At 43.7% G+C, this 24825-nt stretch overlaps 1 protein-coding gene across 1 annotated transcript in view; it reads left to right on the top strand.

The window, feature by feature from the left end:
* The window catches only part of efnb3b (ephrin-B3b), a 73123-nt gene that overhangs the window by 18912 nt on the left and 29386 nt on the right, over window positions 1-24825 (top strand). The window contains exon 2 of the mRNA XM_070854670.1: window positions 18115-18404. Coding sequence (XP_070710771.1) covers window positions 18115-18404 — 290 coding nt within the window. The remainder of the gene's footprint in view (window positions 1-18114; window positions 18405-24825) is intronic.

Genomic DNA, 24825 nt, shown 5'->3' with positions numbered 1-24825 from the left:
AACTCCAACCATGCTGTGTTGTTGGTGGAATCTTTTTATTAGTTAAAATTTCTAATTTTCTAAACACTGAAAATCCTGCCCACGTGTAAGGTTAGGTTTATCAAACTACAAGTTATGGTATAATAAAATGTGCTACTACCGGTTTCCACATTTTGTTGTTTACTTTAACTAGTACAGGGCCTGTTTGGATTTTGGGAATAGGCAGACTGCTTGGCTCCCGGTACGCACTGGTGACCGCTTGCATCATTCTCAGGAACTGCCCATCCAAATGATTTCACTCTCAACACTGCACTGCATTGGGTCCTTAGCAATATGCCCGCTAAGTGTGACGTCCTTGGCTGACAGCTAGACATCACACACACTCACACATCTGAGGTAGAGAGGCAGCCGTCTTGGACAGGTGGAGATCCACTAAATGTTTTCTTTTAATGATAACTTTAACATTTCACATCCAAACAACGTAACACTCGACGCTGAACTTCCTTGGGTTCCCACACCAAAGTAATGAACACACGCAGACACATACGGATATTCCCCTCCATTATCATTAGATGAATGGCTTTCGACACACAGGAGGTCATTTGCCATTACATCCTGACGGATCCTGTCTCTGTGTCCAGTATTGTTAATAATTAGGAATAATTAATGATGCTACTGCTATTGTGCCACGTGGGTAAATTCTCACAGCACCTCTCCCGCTTTGGAGATACTCATATCGATCATGCTGCTTATGCTACAGGTGTTAAATAAACTCAGAGAAAAGAATCAAATCAAACAGCTGTAAGGAACAAACAAAACTTCAATGGGCCTCTTAACATCGTGGCAAAACCCAGATTACATTCAGCGGTATGAAAAGACATTATTGATGAACCCATTAATCTCACCTGTTATGGATTTTGTCTTTATTCGGAGAATGAATGCCATGCCTTTTTGTGAAGCAGTTTATACGCCAGCAGTTATTCAAAAGTGGATGATGCATCATAGCTTAATAGAAAATGGATCTCTATTTCTCCGGCTCTCCATTCCTTCAAGGGTCAGCACTGTCAGAACAGTTTTTTTTAAAGGTCAACGGAGCAAACTTGTGTGTCACTAAAGCTGAACTCGCAAAAGACTCACATGGCTTTACTCCACCGTTACGAGTGTATTTCATTTTTTAAAATGCTGGTGTCATTGAGATTTTAGACCCTGAATATACTAAATGCTGCCATGCAGGACAGCACATAGACCTGTCAGCTGTAAAGGGGGACACAAAGTTGTTATGGATCCAAGGTTTTGCATTCAGCTCATACTATACTTTTGAAATGCTTGCGCTTCTGTGATAGGTAGTAAATAGATATGCGAAATGGACTGGAGCAAGCCACTAGCCTGTGTTGACATGACAAGAACAGCAAATAGGGGTGCATCAAATTTACAGTACAAGACATTAAACACCAGAGGCTGGTAAAATACAACAGACTGTTCCTTTAATCCGCAGCTGGTGGTTCATCTTTATGCCCTCCTCCAACTGTACACACACATGAAAGCTTTTTCATACAAGTCTGTCTCCTCCTTGCAGCAAAGAGGAACTGAAGTTTGGGAGAAGCAGGGTTGGAGCTGGTTTGTAAGGGTGTGTGTGGGTTGGGGAGTGTTGGGTGCGAGTGGGAGGTGAACTAGCATGCAGCATTAGTTCTGCTTGAGCTGATGTGTTAATTAGCCAGCCGGGTGCATAGATAATTAATGAGAATCATGATTAATGACTGTACAGTATGCATGGCTAAGGCGGAACGCGACTAACTGATAAGGCGGAAGGAGGAGGAGGAGGATCACTGGCTATCCACTGCTGAGTGCCCGTTGTGTGCGTGTGTGTCTGCAACATGTTCACCTGTAAGTGTTTGCACATGTGAGTTTGTGTGTCTGACCAATGTGTGTGTGTTGCCAGGCGTTGGCGTTAGTGCCAGTGTGAGTTAGCAGGCATGGCAGTCGGTAGGCCTAATAACAGACTGCAGCAGGTCAGGGGGGCATTTAACACTTCTAAACACACTGGCAGAGCTGCCCACTGATGCCAGATCAGAAATAAGACCTCACATACAGATCAACAATAGAGTGAAGGAAATCAAAACTGACCTATTGTTGTTCTACATTCTTTCTTTCTTTTTTACACTGCAAAAACATCCTTAGCAAGCTGTATTTGTCTGGAATCAGATCCTCAAAGTCTCGTTTTAAAAAAAATTGTCAATACAGAGTTCAAATAGTTTCCAATAGAAAATGTTTTTCATGATTCTAGTGCAGCTACTTTCCTTCATTTATTTCTCTAAAAATCTTTAAAAAATGGAAGTAGGTTTTTTTAAACAGTACTGTTTAAGAACCCAGTTTAGACGGGAAGCATTGAATAAGAATAGGTTTTTGGGGGGCTGTGGAGCATTTCTTTTCAAAAACATTAAAAATGTAGTCTATTAGAAATGCAAACTTTAATTCCATATGTAATATGGATGTGATATGATCAAAAGCTTCAGAACAGCTACTAAATGTACCTGGTGAGAATACTTTTTCAAAGGGCTGCGCATGTACGACTAGTTCCAGTTCACAATAGACATCTTGTTGATTATTTGAGTTGTCAACTAACATTAAATGAATCTGCATGAGTCTTAAATTACTAAATACCAAGGGAAAATGCTGATTTACTGTATTTCTCTGTATGTCACAGACAATGTTTTATCTTTGGGTTCTGGGAAACGATAACCGAAGACATCCCCCTTGGCTCTTAAAAATTGTTATGTGCATTTTGACATTTAACTAATCCTTAGTTACAGCCCTACTAATATGATAGCAGCAATACAATTTCTGTGGAGCAACATTAAGCCCTTGGGGTCAGAGAAACTGTGCAGACCCCCGGTTGGCCAGGCCTTAGGACAATTTCCCCCTGAGGAGATATGAAATCTTACATTATTTAAGTTGACAGCACAAACTGAGTTTGCATATTAAGCAATTTTTCAATCTTATCTTAAATCCCCTGCCAGAGTGGGGTCAGACTAGATTACTAAATGAAATTAATTTAGAGTTAAATGCTGCCCAGATAACATTCTTCTGATTTTTAGTTCTGAATTTAGAGACGGAGCACAGTTGATCTTATAGATCAGTGATTGGAGCATGGACTAGCACAGAGTTCAGCTTCCAGCTGTGCAACATTAAGTATGGATAATAAGATAAATGTCCATTTGGTGGAGAGACGTATCCACTAATTGGCAAACATGACAGTCTGAGATGAAGAAGAATGCACAGAACAAACCCAAAAATCAAACCACAACTCCAAATGTGTTCATCTGCAGTTTGTTCACTATGAATACTAACTCGGCAGTGACATCACCGCCCGTGGCAAGAGGTGGTTTGACCGCTGACCGCACTCACAATCAGGCCTTGACCTCTCATTGGTGCAACCCGCAACTTATGATACTATTTCACCCAATGAGGCCGTGGCTGGGGAACAAGCTGGGCGGGGGTTAGAGGGGTGACATACCACTGCTCGCTCCGTATGTGTGTGCGTGCTAATCTGCTTTGTCTGGCGGGATGCACCATCAGCACTCAAGCGTGACCCTTAACCTCCAACCTCAAATAAGGGAGGATGGGGTGTGGAGGTCCCCCTGAACCTCCCCCCCTGCCTCGCCGCTCAGCGCCCATTAATAGAGAGTTAGAGCATTTTGGATCCCTGGCATGCAGAGACTATGTTTAAGGGAGTTTGTGTATCTGCGGCACGGAGAGGGAGCGATGAGGGGAGAGGCTGTGGGGGGAAAAAAATGAGATTGAGGAGGATGGAGATGAGAAGCGAGTGAAGAGGAAGAGACATGAAGAACAGTATGTAGTGTACTTTCTTCTCTCTCCTCTCTGCTCGCTCTGATGAGGAGACAAATAGCTATTGTCATCTAAGAGATGCTGGAAAAAGCAGCTCGCGCTCACGCTCCCTTTGTCTTCCGGCTCTGTTTTTGAGAAGGGATGACAAAGGCCATTTTCATGCTCTGCGTCTATCTCTGTCACCTCCTCCTCCTCTTTCTCTTCTCTCACTTTTAAACCCCTGTCCTCCAGGCTGCCCTCCTCTCCTTTCTTCCCTCCTTCTCTCACGCTGAGCTGCCATCTCTGTAGTCATGCCTTAGCCTTTCCCTTTCTTTTTCGCTTTCCCCTGCTATGTCACCGCGTCCTTGCCTTCAACTCTTCGCTTCTTCATCTCCCCACCATCCATCCATCTTTGCCCTCGCTTTTCCCCCATTCGTCCTTTCACCTGCCATGCTCCTCTGCCAGGGGTCGGCCTAATTATTCCTCACTCATCTTTTTTTCCGTGATTCCCTTCATTTTCTCCCCTATGACTCCCTGACACACACACACACACACACACACACACACACACACACACACACACACACACACACACACCTGTAACTCGGCATGACATCTCACAGTCTTTCATCCATCCCTCCCTCTGTTCATTACTCTCTCTCCTCTGTGTTCCCTCCCTCCGCCACATTTTCAGCTATTTTTCACTCTTGCACAAACTTACGTAAGTACTGAACTCTCCGTGTTTTTCTCTAATTCCACGTTTGCTCTCTTTTCCTGCTCTTGTTCTGCTTTTCCTCTCCATATCTGATGTTGCACCTGTTTATGCGCCTGCCGCCTCTCTTTCTCGCCATCTTCCTCTCACTTTTAGCTGTCAATCAACAAGTCACTGAGCTTCCTTTTTTCTGCCAAGAACATAAACATGCACCCAATTTGAACCACTTGCACTCAATCCAATTTCTCTTTGAAGAAAGGAGAGTGTTGCAATCCAGAGATTTGGGTGGCTGTAGAGGGAGATGTTCACGGAAAAGCAGATAGGAGAAAAACTATTTCTCCGTCTCACTCTTTTCCTAGCTCATTGTCAGCCAGTGGTCTCTCTGGAGTTCCCCCCGAAACAAAGGGAGGAATAAAACAGTATTTTTAGCCCCTTTCATTTTTCATTTCCATAATGATTTGGGCTTTGTAGAATCTTTTCATGTATATTTGACTGTGTGTATGTGTTTGTATTTGTGTGTGCTCAACAGGGTGTGCAGGGTGTTTCTTTTGCTGCACTGCTGCTCTCCCCACTCAGGAGCCCAGAGGTTGAAAAAGAGAGCACACACATACACATACACACACACACACACACCCTGCAAATCAGTCATACTCATCCCCAGTCGTGCCTCCTCTCTATTTATTCCTCGATTCATCCGATTCTTTATTTATTTTACACGCTGCTTCCTAATGCAAATAGGTTTGTCTGCTCCCTGCCGAACTGTGGGAGCAGCATGGGACCCGCAGAGTGTGTGTGTGTGTGTGTGTGTGTGTGTGTGTGTGTGTGTGTATGCAAGCGAGTAAGTGAATCCGTGTGCATGTGGGAGAATGGGTGAGTTTGTGTGTGTGTGTGTGTATTTGTATGTGTGTCTGTGGGACCCAGTGAGTAATAGAGCCAAAGTCCTTATCTGTCACCAGAGAGCTGCCTGGCTCTCTCTCAGCTGTCAATCATCCAGCCCTAGAGACAAACACTCTGCTTCAAACACTATGAGAGGCAGTGAGAGAGAGGACGAGCGATGGATGAGGTAAAAACAGAGCAGGAGGGAGGTGGGGAGAGAACGAGGGATATGAAAAAGAAGGGAAGAAAGAGAAGGAGTGCAGCAAGGGGAGGCAGGTGTGGAGGAAGAGGAGGAAAGTGAAGGACAAAAGGATAGAAGTTGTGATAAAAATGAGGGAGAAAGAGGGAGGAGAGGGGAGGAGGTGTTATTTCAAAACCTCTGTTGTGTGTTTTTCAGGCCCCGCAGGTAAACGGGGAATGGAACTTTAAAACACTTCACCTGCATGAATTAGACAGGCCCCTTGAAAATACCCGGGCGACTTTTGAAAAAGCCACTCTTTAGAAAATAAAGTGGGAGAGAAGTGGCGAGGTACACGCAAGGACGTGCTCAAGCACACACCCACACACAGCCATGCACTCTCACACACACATACACACACACATATTCAGACACACACATTCTGGCAAAGCTATCAGCACTGAAATATTGGCATGACACACTTCAATATCCTGACGGGAGTGAATAGGATTTTTGATGACCAGGAGGCTTTCTCTTTCAGCATGTTTGTGTGCGGGCATGTGAGTGTGTGTGAGTGTGTGTGCGTGCATGTGATTGCACTTATGTGTGTCTGTTTGCAATTGAGGCAGCTGTCAGCAAGCCATAGACCCTGTCTGTCCTACTTTCATGGACGCATCCCTCCTTCCCAGACTGCTCGGACTCTGCTCTTGCAGAGGGCGAACTGTTGATTTTACCGCAGGGCTCCACAACCCCTGGGTCGAGCCGGGACTGCCGGTCTAGCGCTTTCCCCTAAGCCCTTAAAGCTTCCTTCAGCTGAGAACAGGAGGAGGCATACGTGTGGGGGATGCGGTGGCGTGGGGTGGTGGGGGGTCGGCTGGAGAGTTGTAGAGGAGGGAAAAAAGAGAGGGAGCAGCAAAGGGTTTGAGCCCCAAATCGCTTCAAGATGCGTTCCACTGGAGTCGGAGTCGCTGAGAGTCTGGGAGTCGGGTGGCGCTGCTCGGAGCCTGTGGGGAAACCCAATGGAAGCCAGGTTCCCATTTCAAATGGTGGATTAAGCACTGCTGCAGATACACAAGGTTCCTGTTGGGATATACATAGCAAACACACACATATCATTGGACTTATTTCCTTTTGAAGACCTTCCTTGAAGTCTGATAATTCCCATACCATAAACTAAACCTAAACATATAGGGGCCAAATGAGGATAGAGGATTTTCCAAATTGTCTACCTATTCTTTAAAGTAGAGACTCAACAATGCTTTATTTTGCTCCCAAACTTTACAACAGATCTTAAAAAAGCCTTCAACAAAATAATCGAAATTGTCAAAATGTTGTAACTAGATGTTGTTACTAGAAATTCAAGCACCACATGTGTATTAATCCACAGTTGAAAATTGTCCTCAAAGAATGCAGCACAGTACCTAGTCCGCTATAGGAAATTGTTTGGATGGCGTGTGTGTGTGTGTGTGTGTGTGTGTGTGTGCGTATATATATATATGTGTATATATATGTATATGTGTGTGTGTGTGTGTGTGTGTGTGTGTGTGTGCGTATATATATATATGTGTATATATATATATATATCCCAAGAGCCCTACATTCTTGGTGGCCCCTAGGGGCCCCCTATGGATTACACTGCTCCCCTGACACCATGGCCTGACTGAGCTTAAGTTGAGTTGCCTGTAGCTAAAGTTTCAGACTCCCTGCACCCTGTGGCCTCTCCGGAGCAAAGTTGAGCCTCCACACACACACACACAACTGGCCCCCCCAGGTCACAGATGGAGGCAGGGGACCCTCTGGAGAACGCCTACATGCATGAATGCATGTGGACATGGGCGTGCGCGCACACACACACACACACACACACACACACACACAGTGAGCTTTGGAAATATAGGTGACCCAAACTGTGGCAGGTCAGCGTCTCACCTCACTCCTTCACTCCCAGAGGGACGACTCTTGTGTGTGTGTCCGTGTGTGTGTCCGTGTGTGTGTCTGTGAAGCATAAAGAATGAGAATGAGAGCCGCTGCATGCATTATAACCTTCATTCCTCCAGAGCCCTAGGTGACCTAATTAAATTAGTGAGGTGGTTGGGGGCAATGAGTTGAGGCTCAAAGACTTTTCACACACCAGGCATAAACACCAGTCGCCACTATCTGTGTGTGTGTGTGTGTGTGTATGTCATCATAACCTATACACTTACACACAGTGAAGACCTCACCGGGAGTTATTGGGGGTTTGTAACATGTGTTTGTCTGTGTGTGTCTCAAGGGTCTCCTTCAGCCCCTGTTGAGGGGTTCACATACGTAGGTGTATTCATTTGTGAACTAGGGGAGCCCTCTCAATTTCTTCCTGTCTCTCTCTCTCTCTCTCTCTCACACACACACCACACACACACACACACAGCTGTCATGACCCGCAGTGCTCTATCACCACACACCTCCACTAGACCACCTTAATGGGACCAATCCAGACTGCTGCAAATCACCCAGAGTACATGCTGAAAACGAGGAAAGAGGGGGGAGGGCAGGTGAGAGGGGAAGAGACACAGGAGCAGGAAGAAATGGTGGTTAGAGACGGTTTAGGAGTGAAGACAGAAAAAGAAAGAAATGGGGACTACTGTACGTGTGGTTTTAGGTTTGCATGATCCTCCAGAGGAATGGTTCGGTTTCATTGTGGAACAGTTCCCTCAGTTTGGATGTAAAATGTCTCCACTGTGGCTTTATGGCTGCAGGTTAGTGCACACGTGTTCATTTTCAGACGGAAGCACGAAATGCGGCCAACTTCAACCCACACTGATGAAAAATGACAAAATATTCAAGAGGAAAAACAATGTGCCACAATTTAACCTTAAACAGGAGGAACATAACAGTTCTGAAAAGAGGTTAGATTAAGGAAAAATGACCAGTATTTGCTTGTTCAAGCTTTTAAATTGTTTGGTTTCCCTGCTTGATTTAATTGTAAATTAAATATATTGAATATTGATTATGAAATAATGTCTTGGGTTTTAGACTGTTAAATGTCGCTTGGGCTCTGGGAAATCTGGACAGACATTAGTCACAATTTTCAGACATTTCATTGACTAAAAGATTAAAATAGTCAGGATAAAACCAATAATTAGGATTCTTATTTATAATTGCAGGCACAAGGAAAAATTTTGTTCAGATAAACTGTTTTTATGAACTCAGGGTGTAATACAAAACATGGTACAAAGCAGGATATTAATAATTATACAAACTGAATACTAGTAAAGTAAAAATAGACTCTAAGATTTAAAAGCAAATCCTAAAATGTCCCTTGGGTGCCATACTGGATTTTAAAGTGCATTGTAAATGAACATGTAATTATTGAACTATTAGTTTTTACGTCACATTTTCCTTGCTAGCAGTTATATCTGGTTGTGTTTGCATTATTCAATTCCTGCACTTCAAGTGTTTTTGAACAAACTAAAATCAAAGAAAAGCTGTGAACAAGTGAGATGACATATGGTTGGCTGGAGAGAAAAGAAAGATGGAAATGACAAAAGGTATAGAGAGGTGGAGAAATGAGAAACAGAGCGAGGAGGAGGCTCAGTGAGACACAAGAGATTGAATATAGAGCAGTGTCTAGAACTCACTTCTAGCGAATGTTTGGAGGAGTCAAAAGAAGCCACGAACAAAAGTTCTGAGCTGGAGATGCAGGAGCAGGAGTAGAGACATGAAAAAAAACAGGAACAAGGATGCAAATGAGAAAGAGATGAAGAAAAAGAGAGAGGGAGACGTTTGCTTGAGAAAAGTTTCTGTTGACCTGAATATAGCTGCGTTGTTCAGCTTTGTTCAAAGAGGAGAAGAAGTCTTTCTCTATAGTTGGTTAGTTAGTTCCAGTCTCTGTTCATGGTGCAGCTACAAGTTTCAACTTAATGTGATACGCTCATCTTGAACGCAGCAGGAGCACAGCAACAAGGCACACGAAGGGTGTGTGTGTGTTCATAGGAGAGACAAACACAGTGTGTGTCTGTGTATGTGTGTGTACGTGCTCTTTGCAAATGCCAAGGCATCCAGCGTGCCTCCATCCCGTGTCTCCGTGGTTATGCTGGGTGTGATATGTACTGGATGTGACACCGACGCTGCAGCATTCTGGACCTCCTCCTCTGGAGGTGTGTGTGTGTGTGTGTGTGTGTGTGTGTGTGTGTGTGTGTGTGTGTGTGTGTGTGTGTGTGTGTGTTGACAAGGACACAGTTACCTTCAAATCCCATGATGCCAACTAACTATTCAAACAAAGCTCTGCATCCCTACCTGCTGACTGCCACCTCCCATTCTCTCCCCCTCCCTCCCTCCTAAACATCATCAGTGTCTCTCATCCCTTTCTCTCTCTCTCTCTCTCTTTCCCTCCCTTTCTCGCCATATGGAAGCTATTACCACCGTTGTCGTTTCTCACCACCAACATTCCTGAGGGCTTTCCAGCGCTCACTGACTTTACATCAACCTTGTGCTCCTCTCTCCGTGTTCACGCTCTTCAGAGTTGGTTTATCTGTCGATCAGTATCTCCTCTTTTTCTGTTTAACCCTCTTAACCCAGTTTCACCCATTTCTTTCCATATATGTAGATTCATTCATTTTCTTAGCTACTCGGAGCCAATGGAACTAACTTAAAAACAACAGTGAAATATTATCATCTTGTTGTTATGGTGGACATGTTAGTATTCAATGTGTTCGATGTAAATCTAGTATTCAGTGTTCTGTTTGCTCTGTTTTGGTCTCCACCAGCTCCTGAGGAAAGCATCAGGCTAAGTTCTGCTAATTTAGCTGCTGAATGCTCCACTTTCTTCACCAGCTAATTGCTAACTTGCTGTTTGCTGCCAGGCAGGAAATTGGTTTTTTTTTTACAGCATTTTTGCTGAAAACTTGAGGTTGATGAGAGTAGAGTTTTTGGGCCAGAAAAACAAGAGAAAAAAAGTTAAACCTGGCCCAAAAAGTATTGATTAGTGCAGCTTAAAGGTTGGGAAAATGAACAGATTTCACTCCGTATGATAGAAGCTCTTCAATGAAGCTACAGTATATGACGTTTCAAACCCAACAGTCCACATTGTTTATAAGTGCTATACTTCTCAAGTTTCGTGTATCATTTTTTACACATTTCCCCCCGAATTCAGATGACATGTTTTGTATCTTTGGAAGCTTTGGGATCTCCACTAGAATTTAAAATACAGTTGTGTGGATTTGAGCTAAGTTTGACTGCACAGTATATGTTTGTGCTGTTTACATCCACCTTTGGCTGATCATTTAGATTTGGATGGAAACCCAGCTTTCTTTGTCCCTCTCTCTCTCCTCGTCGAACTCCCATCCATTCAACCATTTCATCCATAATGGAAATGTTCGGAGGTATCTGGGCCATGCCTTCTAGAGACTCAAACTCTCATCAATTTATATTATAGCTCTCTCTTTCCCTGTCTCTGTCTCCCTCTATCATGTACAAATGTATCTCCATCTCTCTCCAGCTCCATACACACAGTCTAAGACCACTTTCTGCAGCTCTTCTCCAGGGTATATGGTTCTTTAATGAAGACAGTAATAATGATTATGGATATTTTAAAACGGTCTGTCTGCCCTGTGCACTGACGGCAGCAGAAACTGCAGTGTCTGCTTGCAAAAGGTTCTGTTAGATGATGCTGAATTTCAAATTGCTGAATTATGATCATTGATTATTAATTCCAAGAACACTTAAAGGATGACAAATATTGTGTCAAAGATTATACAGGATTTAAATAATTTCCTTCCAGTTGAGTATTAAATAAAGCTGCAGTGGGGATCTAAGGTACTTTTAATCTTTATGAATAATTTAATACTCTCAGACTGATGTATGATTGAATAATTATATAAAACACAGTATTAATTCAGTGATATTTCATAGGATGACCTCACACACTGATGCAGATTATAATAGCATTCTTTGATGCAAGGCCTCAAGTCCAACCTGCAAAAAGGACCTTCAGGCAGGCTTGCAGCAGCATTGAAAAAAACCTTTTCAATTATAATCAACCGATCAAACATGAGGTCAAAATAACAGAACGCTATATGAGTCAAATTTAAAATCTCCTATTGTGAAGCTATCAGATAGAGCAGAAGGCCAGACACACAGAGCGCAACAGGTCAGTTGGATTGAGCTGCTTTTCCTACAAACACTATGTCAAAGCCAGATTGTGCATTAGGTGAATTCATGTTTTATATACTCCCGACCATGTGTTTTACATTATGTATAGCTGGTGTTTCTGGGCTGCACGGCGCATAGGGCTACTGATTGCTGCAGCAGATCAGTGGAAAATGATAGCCACTGCAGTCCCTTCTCTGTGTGGCTGCTCTGCAAAATATCTCCATCGTAGCAAGTGATTTAATCCAGCGCTGAAGCTTGAAATAATATTTTTCTTAAAGTAGGTAAAACAGTCTGTCAGTAGAGTGAGATAATTTTACATTTCCAAATCTCTTCACACTAGAGGAGTCATTTTTTTATTATTTCAAGACTTTAACACTTGTTTGAGTGGAAATTCATTAAAGAAAATGTACATGCATTGGAATAAAGTTAATTATGGCACAGGATTGGCTGAAAAGATTCCGTGTGGGCTTAAATGACATGTTCAAAATGAACCTTTTCCGCTCTGTGTGTGTGTGTGTGTGTGTGTGTGTGTGTGTGCTCATTGTGGCCTTCTTTGGAAAGCACCTCTCCAGCAAATGAGACCCAGCAGATTTACTTTAGACAGCTACTAGATGGCCTGCAGGTGTTGCAGCTCAGCAGGTGTGTGTGCGTGCACGCTTGTCCTATAGACTGTGTATTCGTCTCGTAGCCGATCGGTTTGCTACTCTTTAGTGTGCGTGCTCCCCTGCCGTGCGCCTGACAGCGTGTGTACATTAAAAGAGGAGGAGGGGGGGGGGGTACTCAGGGCCCCTGTGTGTGTGATTACGCTGTGTATACCATGAGATTAGTGCAGACAGCTTTATGCGCAGCGCCCGCCATAAATCTCCCCCGCCACAGAACTGAATACCGCCATCGTTTATTATTCCCTAATAGATCGGTCCTTTGCTGTCTCTCCTTGGCTTCCCGCTCACACCAGGTTGTGGTTTAGCCCAAGGACAAAACCCCCACAGAGGATGGAGGAGGTCAAAGTTGATGTGGAGTTTTGAGTAAATCCTCCACGCTGATTTCATTTTAGTTTATTTTGTACTCTCTGCCAACTTCAGTGTCCTTCCCTCTCCCTTTTTTCCATCCTCCTTCTGTCTGTTTTTTTTGCACTGGGGTTTATTTTTCACATTATGTTCTGTTGCAATCTGTCTGACTTCTTGCTCTCCCTTTGTCCTTATGTGTTTGTTTGAATGCTTTATCACTTTGAATGCCACCTCTCTTTTGTCTCTCGCCTCGCTCTCTCCATCTCAGCATCTTTGTTTTTGGATTTTGCTCTCACAGAGTCAGAGCTCACACTCGTCTGCCCTCCCTCACCCCGCCTCCCCTTCATATTCTCATGTTTGCACAGACATACACTCGAACACACATACCCTCCCTTGTCTCCTCCCCTTGCGGCTGCACCTGTGTGCCCAGCTTTGGTCCGGACACAGCTCAGGTTGCCGCTGTGGAATCTGGGAAATGTTGGAGCTGTCCAATATGCCGCCCGAAGCAGGTACAACAGCAGACAACATGCAGATGGACAAGAGAAAAGACAGAGACACACATATGCAGGTCACACAAAAGCACACACAGTGTCTGAGACGCACTTCATAATTTTTAAATCATGTGTATGATCAAGTGCATGATCTCAATTTGAATTTGAGGATTTTGTTGGAAATTGAATATTGATTACAAACAATCTCTTCGTTATGTAAAACAGAAAAAGTTACTGTGTTGACAACTGCACTGAAAAAGTGGGAGAGAGTGGAGTGGGGGAGGAGTGATGGCTGAGGGTGAGAAGCAGGAGGTGTAAGAGGTCGGAGGGGGAGGTCAGGGAGACTGACACTTAAGTCTTCTCAGCTCAGCTCGGGGGTCGCAGCGGGGCGACGCTTGGGTTGAGAAAATGATGTTTCTGCCCTCATAAAAGAGCTGTGGAGAAGAAAAGAGGGGGAACCCCCCCCCCCTCCTCCAGCTCCCTCCATCTCTTCCTCCTCCTCCTTCTCCTCTCCCTCCTCAGTGTCACCTCTGGCCCACTCCAACCCCCCACGCCATGTTTCAAAGTGTGGCCACATGAATGGATCTATTGTTAAGAGAGAGGGAGAGAGTGGACAGCAAAAGAGACGAGGGAGAGCGAGAGAGGATGGGAGAAAAACCATGCAGAGACAGAGAGAGTGTCTCTGTCAGAGCAAAATGTGGCCAAAAAGAAAGGAGTAAAGGGAAAGCATAATGTTGCTCAGGGCTGTGTCTGAATGGGATGATTTATTTACATGTGGTCACAGATGAACTCTATAAAGCTTCACCTCACTTCACTCTCCTCCCCTCTGCACTTCTCCACTGCGTTTCACAGCATCGCAGCATCTCTGAGAGGCTTACAAATTGTCCTGCACTTTCAGACCGGACTTTTAAGGTGGATTTAATACATCCAGTTACAGGGGACAAACTGCATACCGCCACACTCGCTGACTGAATGCTGTCTGGGTTTGTTGACACTGTGGGCGTCACACAGAGAAGATGGGGAAAGTGTGAATTCTGAGATAAATACGCACCATTTTTCTTCCTCTACCACATGATTAGATTGGGACAAGGTCTCCTTACCCCATCCTGTTTAGAGTGCACACGCACACACTAGGTTAACCAGGGTTAACTCAGCAAATCTGGCACCCTGAACATGCAGCCTATCAGAAAATTGAGTTCTGTTGCAGGACTGTACTAGAATTCACCATCAGTTTCTAGCTTTCCTTCTTCCCTTTTTACTTCTCTATCCTTGTCATTTGTCTTTGTTGTCTTTTTTCCTCTTTCAGGTTATATTTTAAGGTCTTTTTCTTCTGTGGAGTGTTTCCTCTTTGTCTCTGTGTATCCTTTCTTCTTGTTCACCACATTTCTTTGTTGTTGCTACATACCTTGCCTGACATGTTCAATATTTTTCCACTCCCCCCTGCTCTCTCTCACTTCACTGATTTCTCCCTCTTTCTTTCTTTCTTTCTTTTTCGAGCACTGCACCTGCCCGGTGGCATTTTACCATAACACTCATACCATCCTCTGTGCATGTGTGTGTGTGGGGGTGTGTGTGTGTGTTTGCTCTGCCATTCTGCAATGCAGCTCGACTGTGACTCAGGGTACCATCAGATACCACTCACAGAATGCGTCATGCAGGAAGCAAAAGGTGCTTGTTTGTAGAAGAGTGTGTGTGTATGTGTGTCAGTATGTGTGTGTGTCATTGGGTTTCAGTGTTCGTGTTTAGGGAAAACTAGACCTGTGTGTTATGGTTGTGGGTGGATGTGTTTGGGAAAACCTTTTGTATTTAGTAGGAGGGCATTTGTATGGGCCTGTGTGTGTGTGTTGAATAGATTTTTCTGTTTAGGTGTTGCTGCATAAGCCTCAGGAACCACCACCATGTTTACGGTTCATACTCTATAAATGGTGTGTGTGCATGTGCCAACAGGAAGGTGAAGTGTGTGTGTGTGTGTGTGTGTGTGTACGTGTGTGTGTGTACGTGTGTGTGTGTGTGTGTGTGTGTGTGTGTGTGTGTGTGTGTGTGTGTGTACGTGTTGAGTGAAGCTGAGTGCCTACCTCTCCAGTCTAAGTATTGCCTGATAACCCCGAGTGACCTGGGTAATGAGAAGTGGAACGGTGGCTTCCCAGCAGGCCTCTGGGCCCGCCTCAGCCAAAGCTCCTCCGCCACTCAGTCTGCTTTCTTGAGTTCCCCTCCGGTGTACGCCGCCAGCCAAACACACCAACAGATAAAGCTTACATCTCAATTTCCAGCAGGTGTTAGGCTGTTAGCTCTCAGTGCTAAGAGGCAGATGTAGCCTGCACAGAAGGGGAGGATGTGGTCAGAAAGATGAAGGTATAATAAAGGAGACTCACAAAATCACTGAGTCTTCATATTGAAGCTCTAATAATTTGTCCTGCATGACCAAAACATTGCCCTTTATTGTATAAAGCAGCTTTTAGGTTTCTATAGTCTGAAAAATAACCTTTATGATGTCATAGTGATGTCATCATCAGGATGATCTCAGCTCGGGTTGGAGACCTCACTATTTTAGCCTGTGCATGCAGTTTTATGGATGAGGGCATTTATCAGGATCTAACAAAAATCCAGTAAAGTAGCATTATGGGAAATGTAGGATTTAGTGTTTTTGACCCAAACTAGGGACTAAAAGTTGAGAAATCTCTGTCTCTGTTGCTTCAATACTGAAAGTTACGCTGAAGAATCTGTATCTTGCAAGGCCTTCAACGCTGTGGAAGTGTAACATTACATTTCTGGAGTACCCTTTTAATTTGCAGAAGTATAACTAATGAGGAACGTATGAAAAGAAAGATAATGTTTTTCCAGATTAAGTTGTTACAGTAAAAATCAAGTTAGCCCTATTTGTTACCATCTAATATTGTAAATAATGCATTGGCATGGATTTTTGTCAGCTCCCATGCAGTATTTGTTTATTGGAGAAATGAAAGTGTAATTTGTTGCTAATGTGACATTAGTAGGATTTATTATGTCTATTTAACAGTACAGTTATGCAGCATAATTCTGGGTCTGTTTGTGATCTTGTATTGTTTATTTTTTAATGGTCAAACAGTTGTCTGACAGCAGAACAAAGAGAATAATTAAGCAGGTTTGAGTGCTGTGTGGATTTGTTGGAAACAAACAGCATCTGAGTCAGAGGTAACAGAAAACGGGCTTCTTAACATTACAGACATTTGCTTGCTCCCACTTCCACATCAAAGTGTCACTTAACATTCTGTGAGAATACGAACAGTAGAGAAAAAGCCCATCAAATCTCCTTTTTATCTTTTACTATTTTAAATACTTATTTTCTTTCTGTCAGCACTGGCACTCGCTTCAACCTGAGATATAGTCACAATGAGTGTGCATAGACTACTTTCTGTTTTCTCACTGTTCCCCAAGCATGCTAGCATAGAGCGTTAAAGTCATCATAGGCCTCAGGAGCTAAATTGATAACTCATAGTGTTTGGCCTTATCAGCAAGAGATGGCCCTGTGCTGTGAGGGGAATGACAGAGTCTGAGTCATTTGTTGAGTTTATGCCCCTCTGACTTCTGTGTCTCATGTTCTCTGCTCTGGAAAGACTTCTGAAAGCTCTGCAACCACAGTGAGCCCACCAGCCCTTCATGCTGAAAAAAAGAAACACTTCTCATGTCGGCTTCTAATCGAGAGTTTGGGTTTTTGCTGATATGCAGAATTAATTTCAATTTTTATGTGAAGTATTTCCTCAAAACCCACTCAATGTTTACCGCGGGATAGCCATTTAATAACATTAAGACCATGCGGCATCAAAGCTGTTCACTGAAAGCCGTGGCAAAATTACAATGATGACGATAATAAACCGCACTCAAGCATATTTTTGTTGAATGTAGTCAAACTGTTGCATTCCAATCCCTTCAGACTGCAGGTTTTACCATAGATGACAGGTGTCAAATCATCACTTAGGCTATAAACAAACAGACGTGGATATCAGAAGAGGATGACAGACTGACATCAAAACAGCTAATTAGCAAACTAATTAACTGTACATATCTGAGATTTGGCATTGGTAGCTTCATTCTACTGATCTGCGTTGATAGTTGTCTGCCTGTCTCCTCCTCATGGACATGCCTCAGTTCTCACTTCCAAATATAAAGGCTGAGAGACAAAAACAAAGAAAATGAGTTCTGCATTTGCAAAGAGTGAATCTAGTAAAAGTTGTTTTTTCTTTTGCTGCTTTACTATTTTTTCACTTTCATTCCCCATGCATACATTCACACTTGTGCATACATTGAAAGTCTTTTGCTTTACTTTTCAATAACTTTTTTCAATACTTTCTGTTTCGAATTCCATATAGCCTCAAGCAAACTCCAGGCTTTTCTTTTAAAGGCAATATTGCTCCTACACTTGTGAGTCCCTGAATTTGCTTTTGTGTGCATTTGACTACTTGTTTATATGCTAAGTTTAAAAATGAACGAGATTTTGATCACTCAGAAGTATCTCTGGTCATGTCTATTCATGATTTTTCTCCTGAATGCTTTTTGGCTTCAGATTGGTGGTTATTTTCCCTCTGTGGGTCATCAACTGGTGGTTATGTTTCCCTCCTTTTTTCTCCAACACCTCATGGGGTCAACAGGGGATTGCGGGAGCTTGTGTGGTAAAAATTTATTTGTGCAGTTGAGTGCACAGCCGTTCCTCTGTAAAGGCACCTGTTCCCTGTGTAGGAGAGCAAATAAGAAAGAAGCAAGAGAAATAAGGGAAAAAGACCCATCTGTTGCTCATTGAGCAGCAAGGACAGGTGGCTCTAAATTGGCTTATATTGCTGTTGCAGGACGCAAAAGACTTTTAATTAATGAATTTTTTTCTTCTTTCTCTCTCCCTGGACTCCTGTCTTTCTTTTCTGGCTTCTTCCTCTTTCCTTCCTCCAGGTTCAGGGACGATAAGGGCTACGTTCTCTACCCTCAGATCGGGGACCGGCTGGACCTCATCTGCCCTCCTCTGGACACTGTGAGGTCCACGCCAGAGTACGAGTTCTACAAGCTCTACCTCGTGTCGTCGCGGGAACAGGCGGACCGCTGCGAGGTGACCGGCCCCCCCAACATCGTGCTGACCTGCGACGAGCCCACCCGAGAGCGTCGCTTCACCATCAAGTTCCAGGAGTTCTCGCCCAACCTCTGGGGCCACGAGTTCAAGAGCATGCACGACTACTACATCATCGGTGAGTGGAGGAAGCAGAACGCTGGAGATGTGTTGATGGAGAGTGTGTGTGCTTGTGTTAATGTGCATGTGTGTGCTTTCAGCTTTATTGCAGTGTGGGGGTGATGGGATGTTGTTATGATTGCATGGCTGATTTCTGATTGTGGCTGAGTGTGTTTGTTTATTTCAGTGATGATGGTGATGATTGGGCGGGTGTGTTTAGAGTAATTAGGTTTGAGAATTGTGTGCGATCTGGGTGGATACAGTACAGGATGTACGCTGCAAAAAATGACCAGATGAAACTGTAGTTTTCAGGATATTTCAGGGTATTGTTTTCCAAATCAAGCTCAATGTAACTGCAGGTTATTTGACTAACTAATTAATTTCACTTGTTTCACCTTTGTGGGAGAAAAACACACTTCAGATGATGCTTCGCTTATAAACACAAACAAAAAAAATGTTCCATTCTTTTCATATTTTGCAGTGTGTCCCTGGATTTGTCCTTCTGTGCCACTTGTGGGGGATGTGTTTAGTAATGTATGGTTACGCTTGTGCTTCAGCATCGTTCCTGAGAGTGTGTGTGTGTGTGTGTGTGTGTGTGTGCGTGGCTTTGCTATGTCTTTGTCCTGCTCGGCTGCTGTGCTGGCCTTGGGCCTGTTTATTGTTACTGCCAGCCTCGCAGTGACCGCAAATGGCGAAGCACAGTTTGTTTTGGTTTATCCAGAAGGTTTGTTTGGAGTTAAGCTGCGTGAAGACCTGATGAGGTCATCAAGGCGGTCCAGGCCAAGCGTTTGTATCGGACGGAACAATCTGCAAGTAAAGGTCGCCTCAACCGAAACCTGTGGGTTGTTTTTAAATACAGACCAAGAGCCATGAGCATTCAGCGCTCCCAACTGGAGCAATGCACGCAATACGCACAAAGCACACCTACTTATGTGCATACATGCACACACTCTCAAAAAAACACACACGTTTCCAATACAAACACAAGTACTGTAAAAACACCTCAGGAGTGAGAGAGTGAACAGTATAGACAAAAGAGAGAGAGAGAGAAAGAGAGAGAGACCCTGTTCGATTCCCATAGCTTTCCTCCCACGCACCTGCAAGCTCTATTCACTCAGGTGTGCAAATGCTCTTTTCACTTCTTTTTATCTGCGGGTAGAAAAAAACCCCCCCAAAAAACGATGGAACGAGTTGAGCCAGGAGGAGGAGGGAGCTGGGACAGAGATGCAGAGACAGCCAGAGTTAGAGAGACAGAAAGAAACAAAGAGAATATAAGATCTCGGAGTCTGTGAAGTCCCTCATGACTCTTTGTGATCTCTATTTATTCGTCGGTTTCAGGAGCGTTCGGTTTTCGCTATCAGTCTTCATACCCGGCGTGTTTGTGAAGAGAGGTGAGGCACTGGGCATATTTCTCCTGCACCATGCATTGTTATCATCATGCAAGTATTTCTCCCAGATTAGATATGAGGAGGTGAGATAGCATGCAGTGGTGCAGTAAGCTACTGTGGATGTATGTGTGTGTGTTGGAAGGCTGTGTGTGCACCGAAGGACCCAATGATACAGGAATTTTGGCCCGATAAGCACTGAGGAAAATTAATGCAATCTGATACCTGCTGATACCTGATTCAGTGACTGACAGATGTTGAACAGCAGAACCAGAACAGCCACATCAAGTATGGCTGCAAGAACGCATAAAGGACACACAAAACTGATACCCTGATAGCTAAATTAAATGATGTCATCGTTTAAAATCCACTTATGTGCAACTACATGTTAAAATATTGGGTTTTGGTGCACTGTCAACATCTCATAGGTATTTTCTTCACAAATAGATTTAATAACTTATAGATATTTGAGGTTGCCAGATTTTGGTGTTTTCAACAATTCTGGAGAGCAAAACACAGAGAGTGTTTGCCCAGAAGCACAGAAATCATCTAATGGGCATCCATAATTCAGAAATGCAGTATAAAGTCCTTTTCACGCATGCACTGTGACCCTGAGCGAATGTAGACATTACCCAGAGGAGCCGTATGTAAGAACGCAAATGTCTGAATAAGTTGGACTTAATCCTGTCAGCTTCGTAGTACAAAGTGTGTGGGATGTCCGATTGAGACTTTTTTGTACCTTGTCTTGCCTCCTGCGTGCTCTAGCTAAGTGCCGCCCCTCGTCTAAACCAAACAGAGGGTTTCCAGTAGGTAATAATCTGAAATCAGCTGCAAAACGTGTCACACTAGCAGGTAATCAGAAACATACCAGTTTTTTTAAAGATCTGTCCTAGTTTTCCATCTTTGGAATTCAACAAGATAATCAATGTGATCAGGGTTCAAATTTCCCATTTTGCTTGATTGCACAGATACTGATTATGTGTGACACACATCCAAGACTGCTTAGCGCAAAAGAGCCCCTGCACACTGGAGAGCTCCCATCAATAAATACTTTTTTAAAAATGTGTCTCAAACTTGAATTATTATTACCTTGCAGCAAAGTAGAAACAGTATAAATCCCTCTGCAGGGCCAAAAAGATGTGAGCAAAGGGCCAAATGTGGCCCACGGTCTCTACTTTGCCCACTCCTCCATACTCCCACCTGGCAACTGGATTGTCCAGAGATAGAAACACCTTTATCTCCACACACAGACCAGACTGATCGATTGACAGCTCCTGCCCAATCAATGAAGGCTGCAACACAAGGTCACACATTCTCCCATGCACACACGTGTACTCACACATCTGAAGAGGGAGAGAGTTGGAGAGGTGAAGAGACAGGGGAGTAGCTGATCGCAGAGAGCATTTGGTACTGATAACTTATTGATAACATCACCAGATAGCTTGTGTACAGCGTGCATTGTGTCTTTGATCATGTGCTCTTAATGAAGAATTGTGTTTAGTCCCTCACCAGAGCTGTTGTATACTTAATGAGGCTGTGAGATGATTAATAACCATTTATCCTACTGCATATTTAGAACCACATATCTGCTGTGGCTTGTGTGTGCTTGTTGGCCCTATAAAGAGGATTCCATGCCTCCTGAACTCACTGTGGACTGGTTTGTCCCTGAATTTAGTTACAGTAAGTGCATGTTTATGCATGTGTGTAAGGGCACTAATGTATGCGCAAGCCTCAGGGAAATCTTGTTTTAATTAACCTATAGCATAACATGATTTAATTTGCACACTGCAGACCATTCAACCATACGTGGAAAATGTATGTGTGGTGATGTGGAGCGGTTGGGTGGTGGAGCAGCAGAAGGAAAAAAGGCAGTGGAGGTTAATTTCAAAGTTAACCCGATCCCGGATTACCAGAAACTTGTTTTAAATCCACTGGGTAATTGGTTTCCTTTGCAGTTTGCCACTATGGAGCGTAGTGAGTGGTGCCAAAAACTCTTCAGGACTTCATTTCCACATCATAATTTCTGTTGATGTCATTCACAAGTGGTTGATCATTTCTTGAGAAAATAATGTTTGTGTTTTGCAAAAACCTAGGGGTCTGAAGAAAATCCCAAATTTCCTTTGTTTTTGCTGTCACTAATGCAGCACAGATGCCACTGTTTTGTAATCAGATTACACGAATCCCATTAAATGTAATTCTTTACTTCCACGTCCTGCAGAGAGGAGAGAAAGAGTGGGAAAATTGATTAGTTATAGTCATTGATTGATGTTTTCATTCATAACATGAGGTCAGGGTTTATGTAAACCCATTTCTCTGTCACACTCTCCCCCTCTCTCCACCCCCATCTCTCCCTCAGTTTCTCCACCCTTTAGTTTCTCATCTCTCCTCCTTTCTTTCACCATTCAATTCCCACCACACACACACACAGACAGGCTCAGTACATCAACCCAAACTGCAGATCAAGCCTTTCACTGGTTTTAATGAATCCTTTGAAAGCAGGCGCCAGGGCCTTGTGTAACACACACTCCTTGCATGCATGTAGCGCATACACACACACACACACACAATCACACACATGCCCACACACATACACAATCAGAGTTCAGTGTTGATGACGTCTCTTCTTAATGAAAGCTGAAGGAGAAAACCATCTCCATGCAGCTGATCTGGTTTGCAACTTAAAGCACAGCGTACAAATGAGGAGAATAGAGGAGTTGTTGTTAAAACTAGTCCAGGTTTAGCTGACTTTAAAGGGTCGGTTCACCCAAATTACAAATGACCGTTTCTCATTTGCTCCCTGTGGTATGAAGCCAGGCAGACACAAATACAGAAACAATGTCCTTGTTACTCTGGATAATCCACAGACCTCAAGGTGGGCCGCTCTTATCTGGAGAAATAGTCCCTTTAAAACCTGATGACAGCGTGGATTATCCAGGGTTTGCTGTAATTTTGGTGAACATATCCTCAAACATGCAGCTTTTCTAAGATTAATTTTCAGTAACAAGGGACAGTCTATGTTATTTTTTTTCATCTTTCTGTGAAATTCAGCATTATGTGATATTAAGAAATAGTAGCTGGCCCAGATGAAGAAAGAAAGATGGAAAATTTCAGAACAAGTCACTAAATTGCTCTTGAACATGCCTGCTCAGTTTGTTGGCCAAAGTGACAAACGTCACCCATCTTGTGCTAAAATAAGTAATAGGCATGGCTATGTCACATCATTGTCAAACTAATGTCTTTGTCTCTGGAGAGTGAGTGATGGAAGTGAAGGCTGGAAAGATGCAGAGAGTCACAACAAGGAGAGGAGAGAGGGCCAGCTTGTGGGGAAAAAGTGAGAGACTTAAAAGATGCATGAAAATGGATGGAAGGAAAGGAAAAGGGGGAGAGAGAAAGAGGAGGAGAAAAAAAAGTAAGAAAGAAAGATCGAAGAAGATGACAACAGGCAGAGACAGGTTTGTCGCTGTGTGTGTGGCTGATGTGAATGGGATGTGAGAGTCAGTTGTCACACGGACACAGCATCTCATCTGCAGGGTGACACTGAAACAACGTGGTCACTTTTAATCACCGCTGCTGCTCTCAGGGGAATGGGACATGCACACACACACACACACACACACACAGACACAGACACACGCATGTTTGAACACACACCGACTTGCATCAGCACCAGCAGTGAATGATTGCAGGCCCACAGTCAACCTAAGTATGACCTCATATGTGAGTGATCTCTTTCAGTCTCCCTTTTTCTCTCTCTGTCCCTTCCTCTCTCTCACACACACACACACACACACACGTCAGTAATCTTCCTTGGAGCTCACTCTAACATATGCATGCTCACATCGCTATACACAGGGGCTTTCTCATAAATATATGCACTCACACACTCATTGGCATACAAGCAGGCTTGTGGTTGTAAACACACACAAAATAGTCTGAAAATAGCTCACACACATATCCAAAAAAGCACACACACACACAACGATTGGTCAGATCTGTAGTGGGGAATGGGTCAGTTGCTATGGGGCTGCAGTGTTGTTGTTGCATTCTGAGACAGATGGCAGTGTGTGTGTGTGTGTGCGCATGTGTGTGTTTGTGTGCATGAATATAGGTATGAAATGATGTGTCTGTCTTGTGTGATGCTCGTCTATGTGACCACCATGTGCAGGTATGGATATGTAGGACGGACCTGAAGGTATTTTTCTGTGTTTGTGCACATGAATGACTCCCAGCGGTGTGTTTAGGGAGCAGGGCCCCTGGGGCTTTACGGAGAGGCCGGTGCTTGCAGTCGCACAATGGCAGAGATAAACAACCCCCTGCTAATATGAATAATAGAAGAGCTGACTGGAGCCTGAACACCTAGAAAAATAAATCTGTGTGTTTGTGCGTGTTTGCATCTGTGTGTCTCTGAGTAAGTTTGTGTTTGGGGAAAGTTAATGGTGTGTTGGTGTTGTGTGTGTTTGTATGGTAATCATTTGCATACCATGGTGTCTTAGCTTCTTTTCTGCAAACTTTTTTTTCTCTCTCTTTGACTCAGTATTGTTTGCCTCTTCTCTGTCTCTCTGTTTATCTTTTTTGTCCACCCATCTGTCTCTTTTCCTCAGCTGTCTCATTTTTGTGTGTGAATATTTATATGAATTTGTGTGTAACCCTTTCAGTCTTTAACTGCAAGTTTTGATTGGTGCCTCTGTGGGCAGCTCGGGACAGGGTGCGGCTGTGTGATTTTGTGTGTGTGTGGTCTAATTGTTGGACAGCAAGGGGCAGGCGCAGTGCGTGCAGACAGCAATGTCGAAGTGTTCAATAATGCAGAGGTACTCGCTGGTTTATTTATCAGGGTTAAGCTGAAATAAATGACACAGAATCCAGATGGGGGAGAGGGAGGGAGGAAAGGAGGACAGAAAGAGGGGAGAGAGGGAGGAAAAGAGTGACACAGACAGAGAGAGAGAAAGATAGGGGACAACAGCAAAACAGAGTGAAATAGTGGAGAGAGAAGAGACTATGGAGGAGAGGAAGCAGAGAGTAACACTGCACTGCAGCCTAAATGAGCTGCACCTCTCT

Source organism: Pempheris klunzingeri, chromosome 23 (genome assembly GCF_042242105.1).
Source record: "Pempheris klunzingeri isolate RE-2024b chromosome 23, fPemKlu1.hap1, whole genome shotgun sequence".
Taxonomy (NCBI): Eukaryota; Metazoa; Chordata; class Actinopteri; order Acropomatiformes; family Pempheridae; genus Pempheris; species Pempheris klunzingeri.
This window is presented reverse-complemented; position numbering and strand designations above follow the sequence as displayed.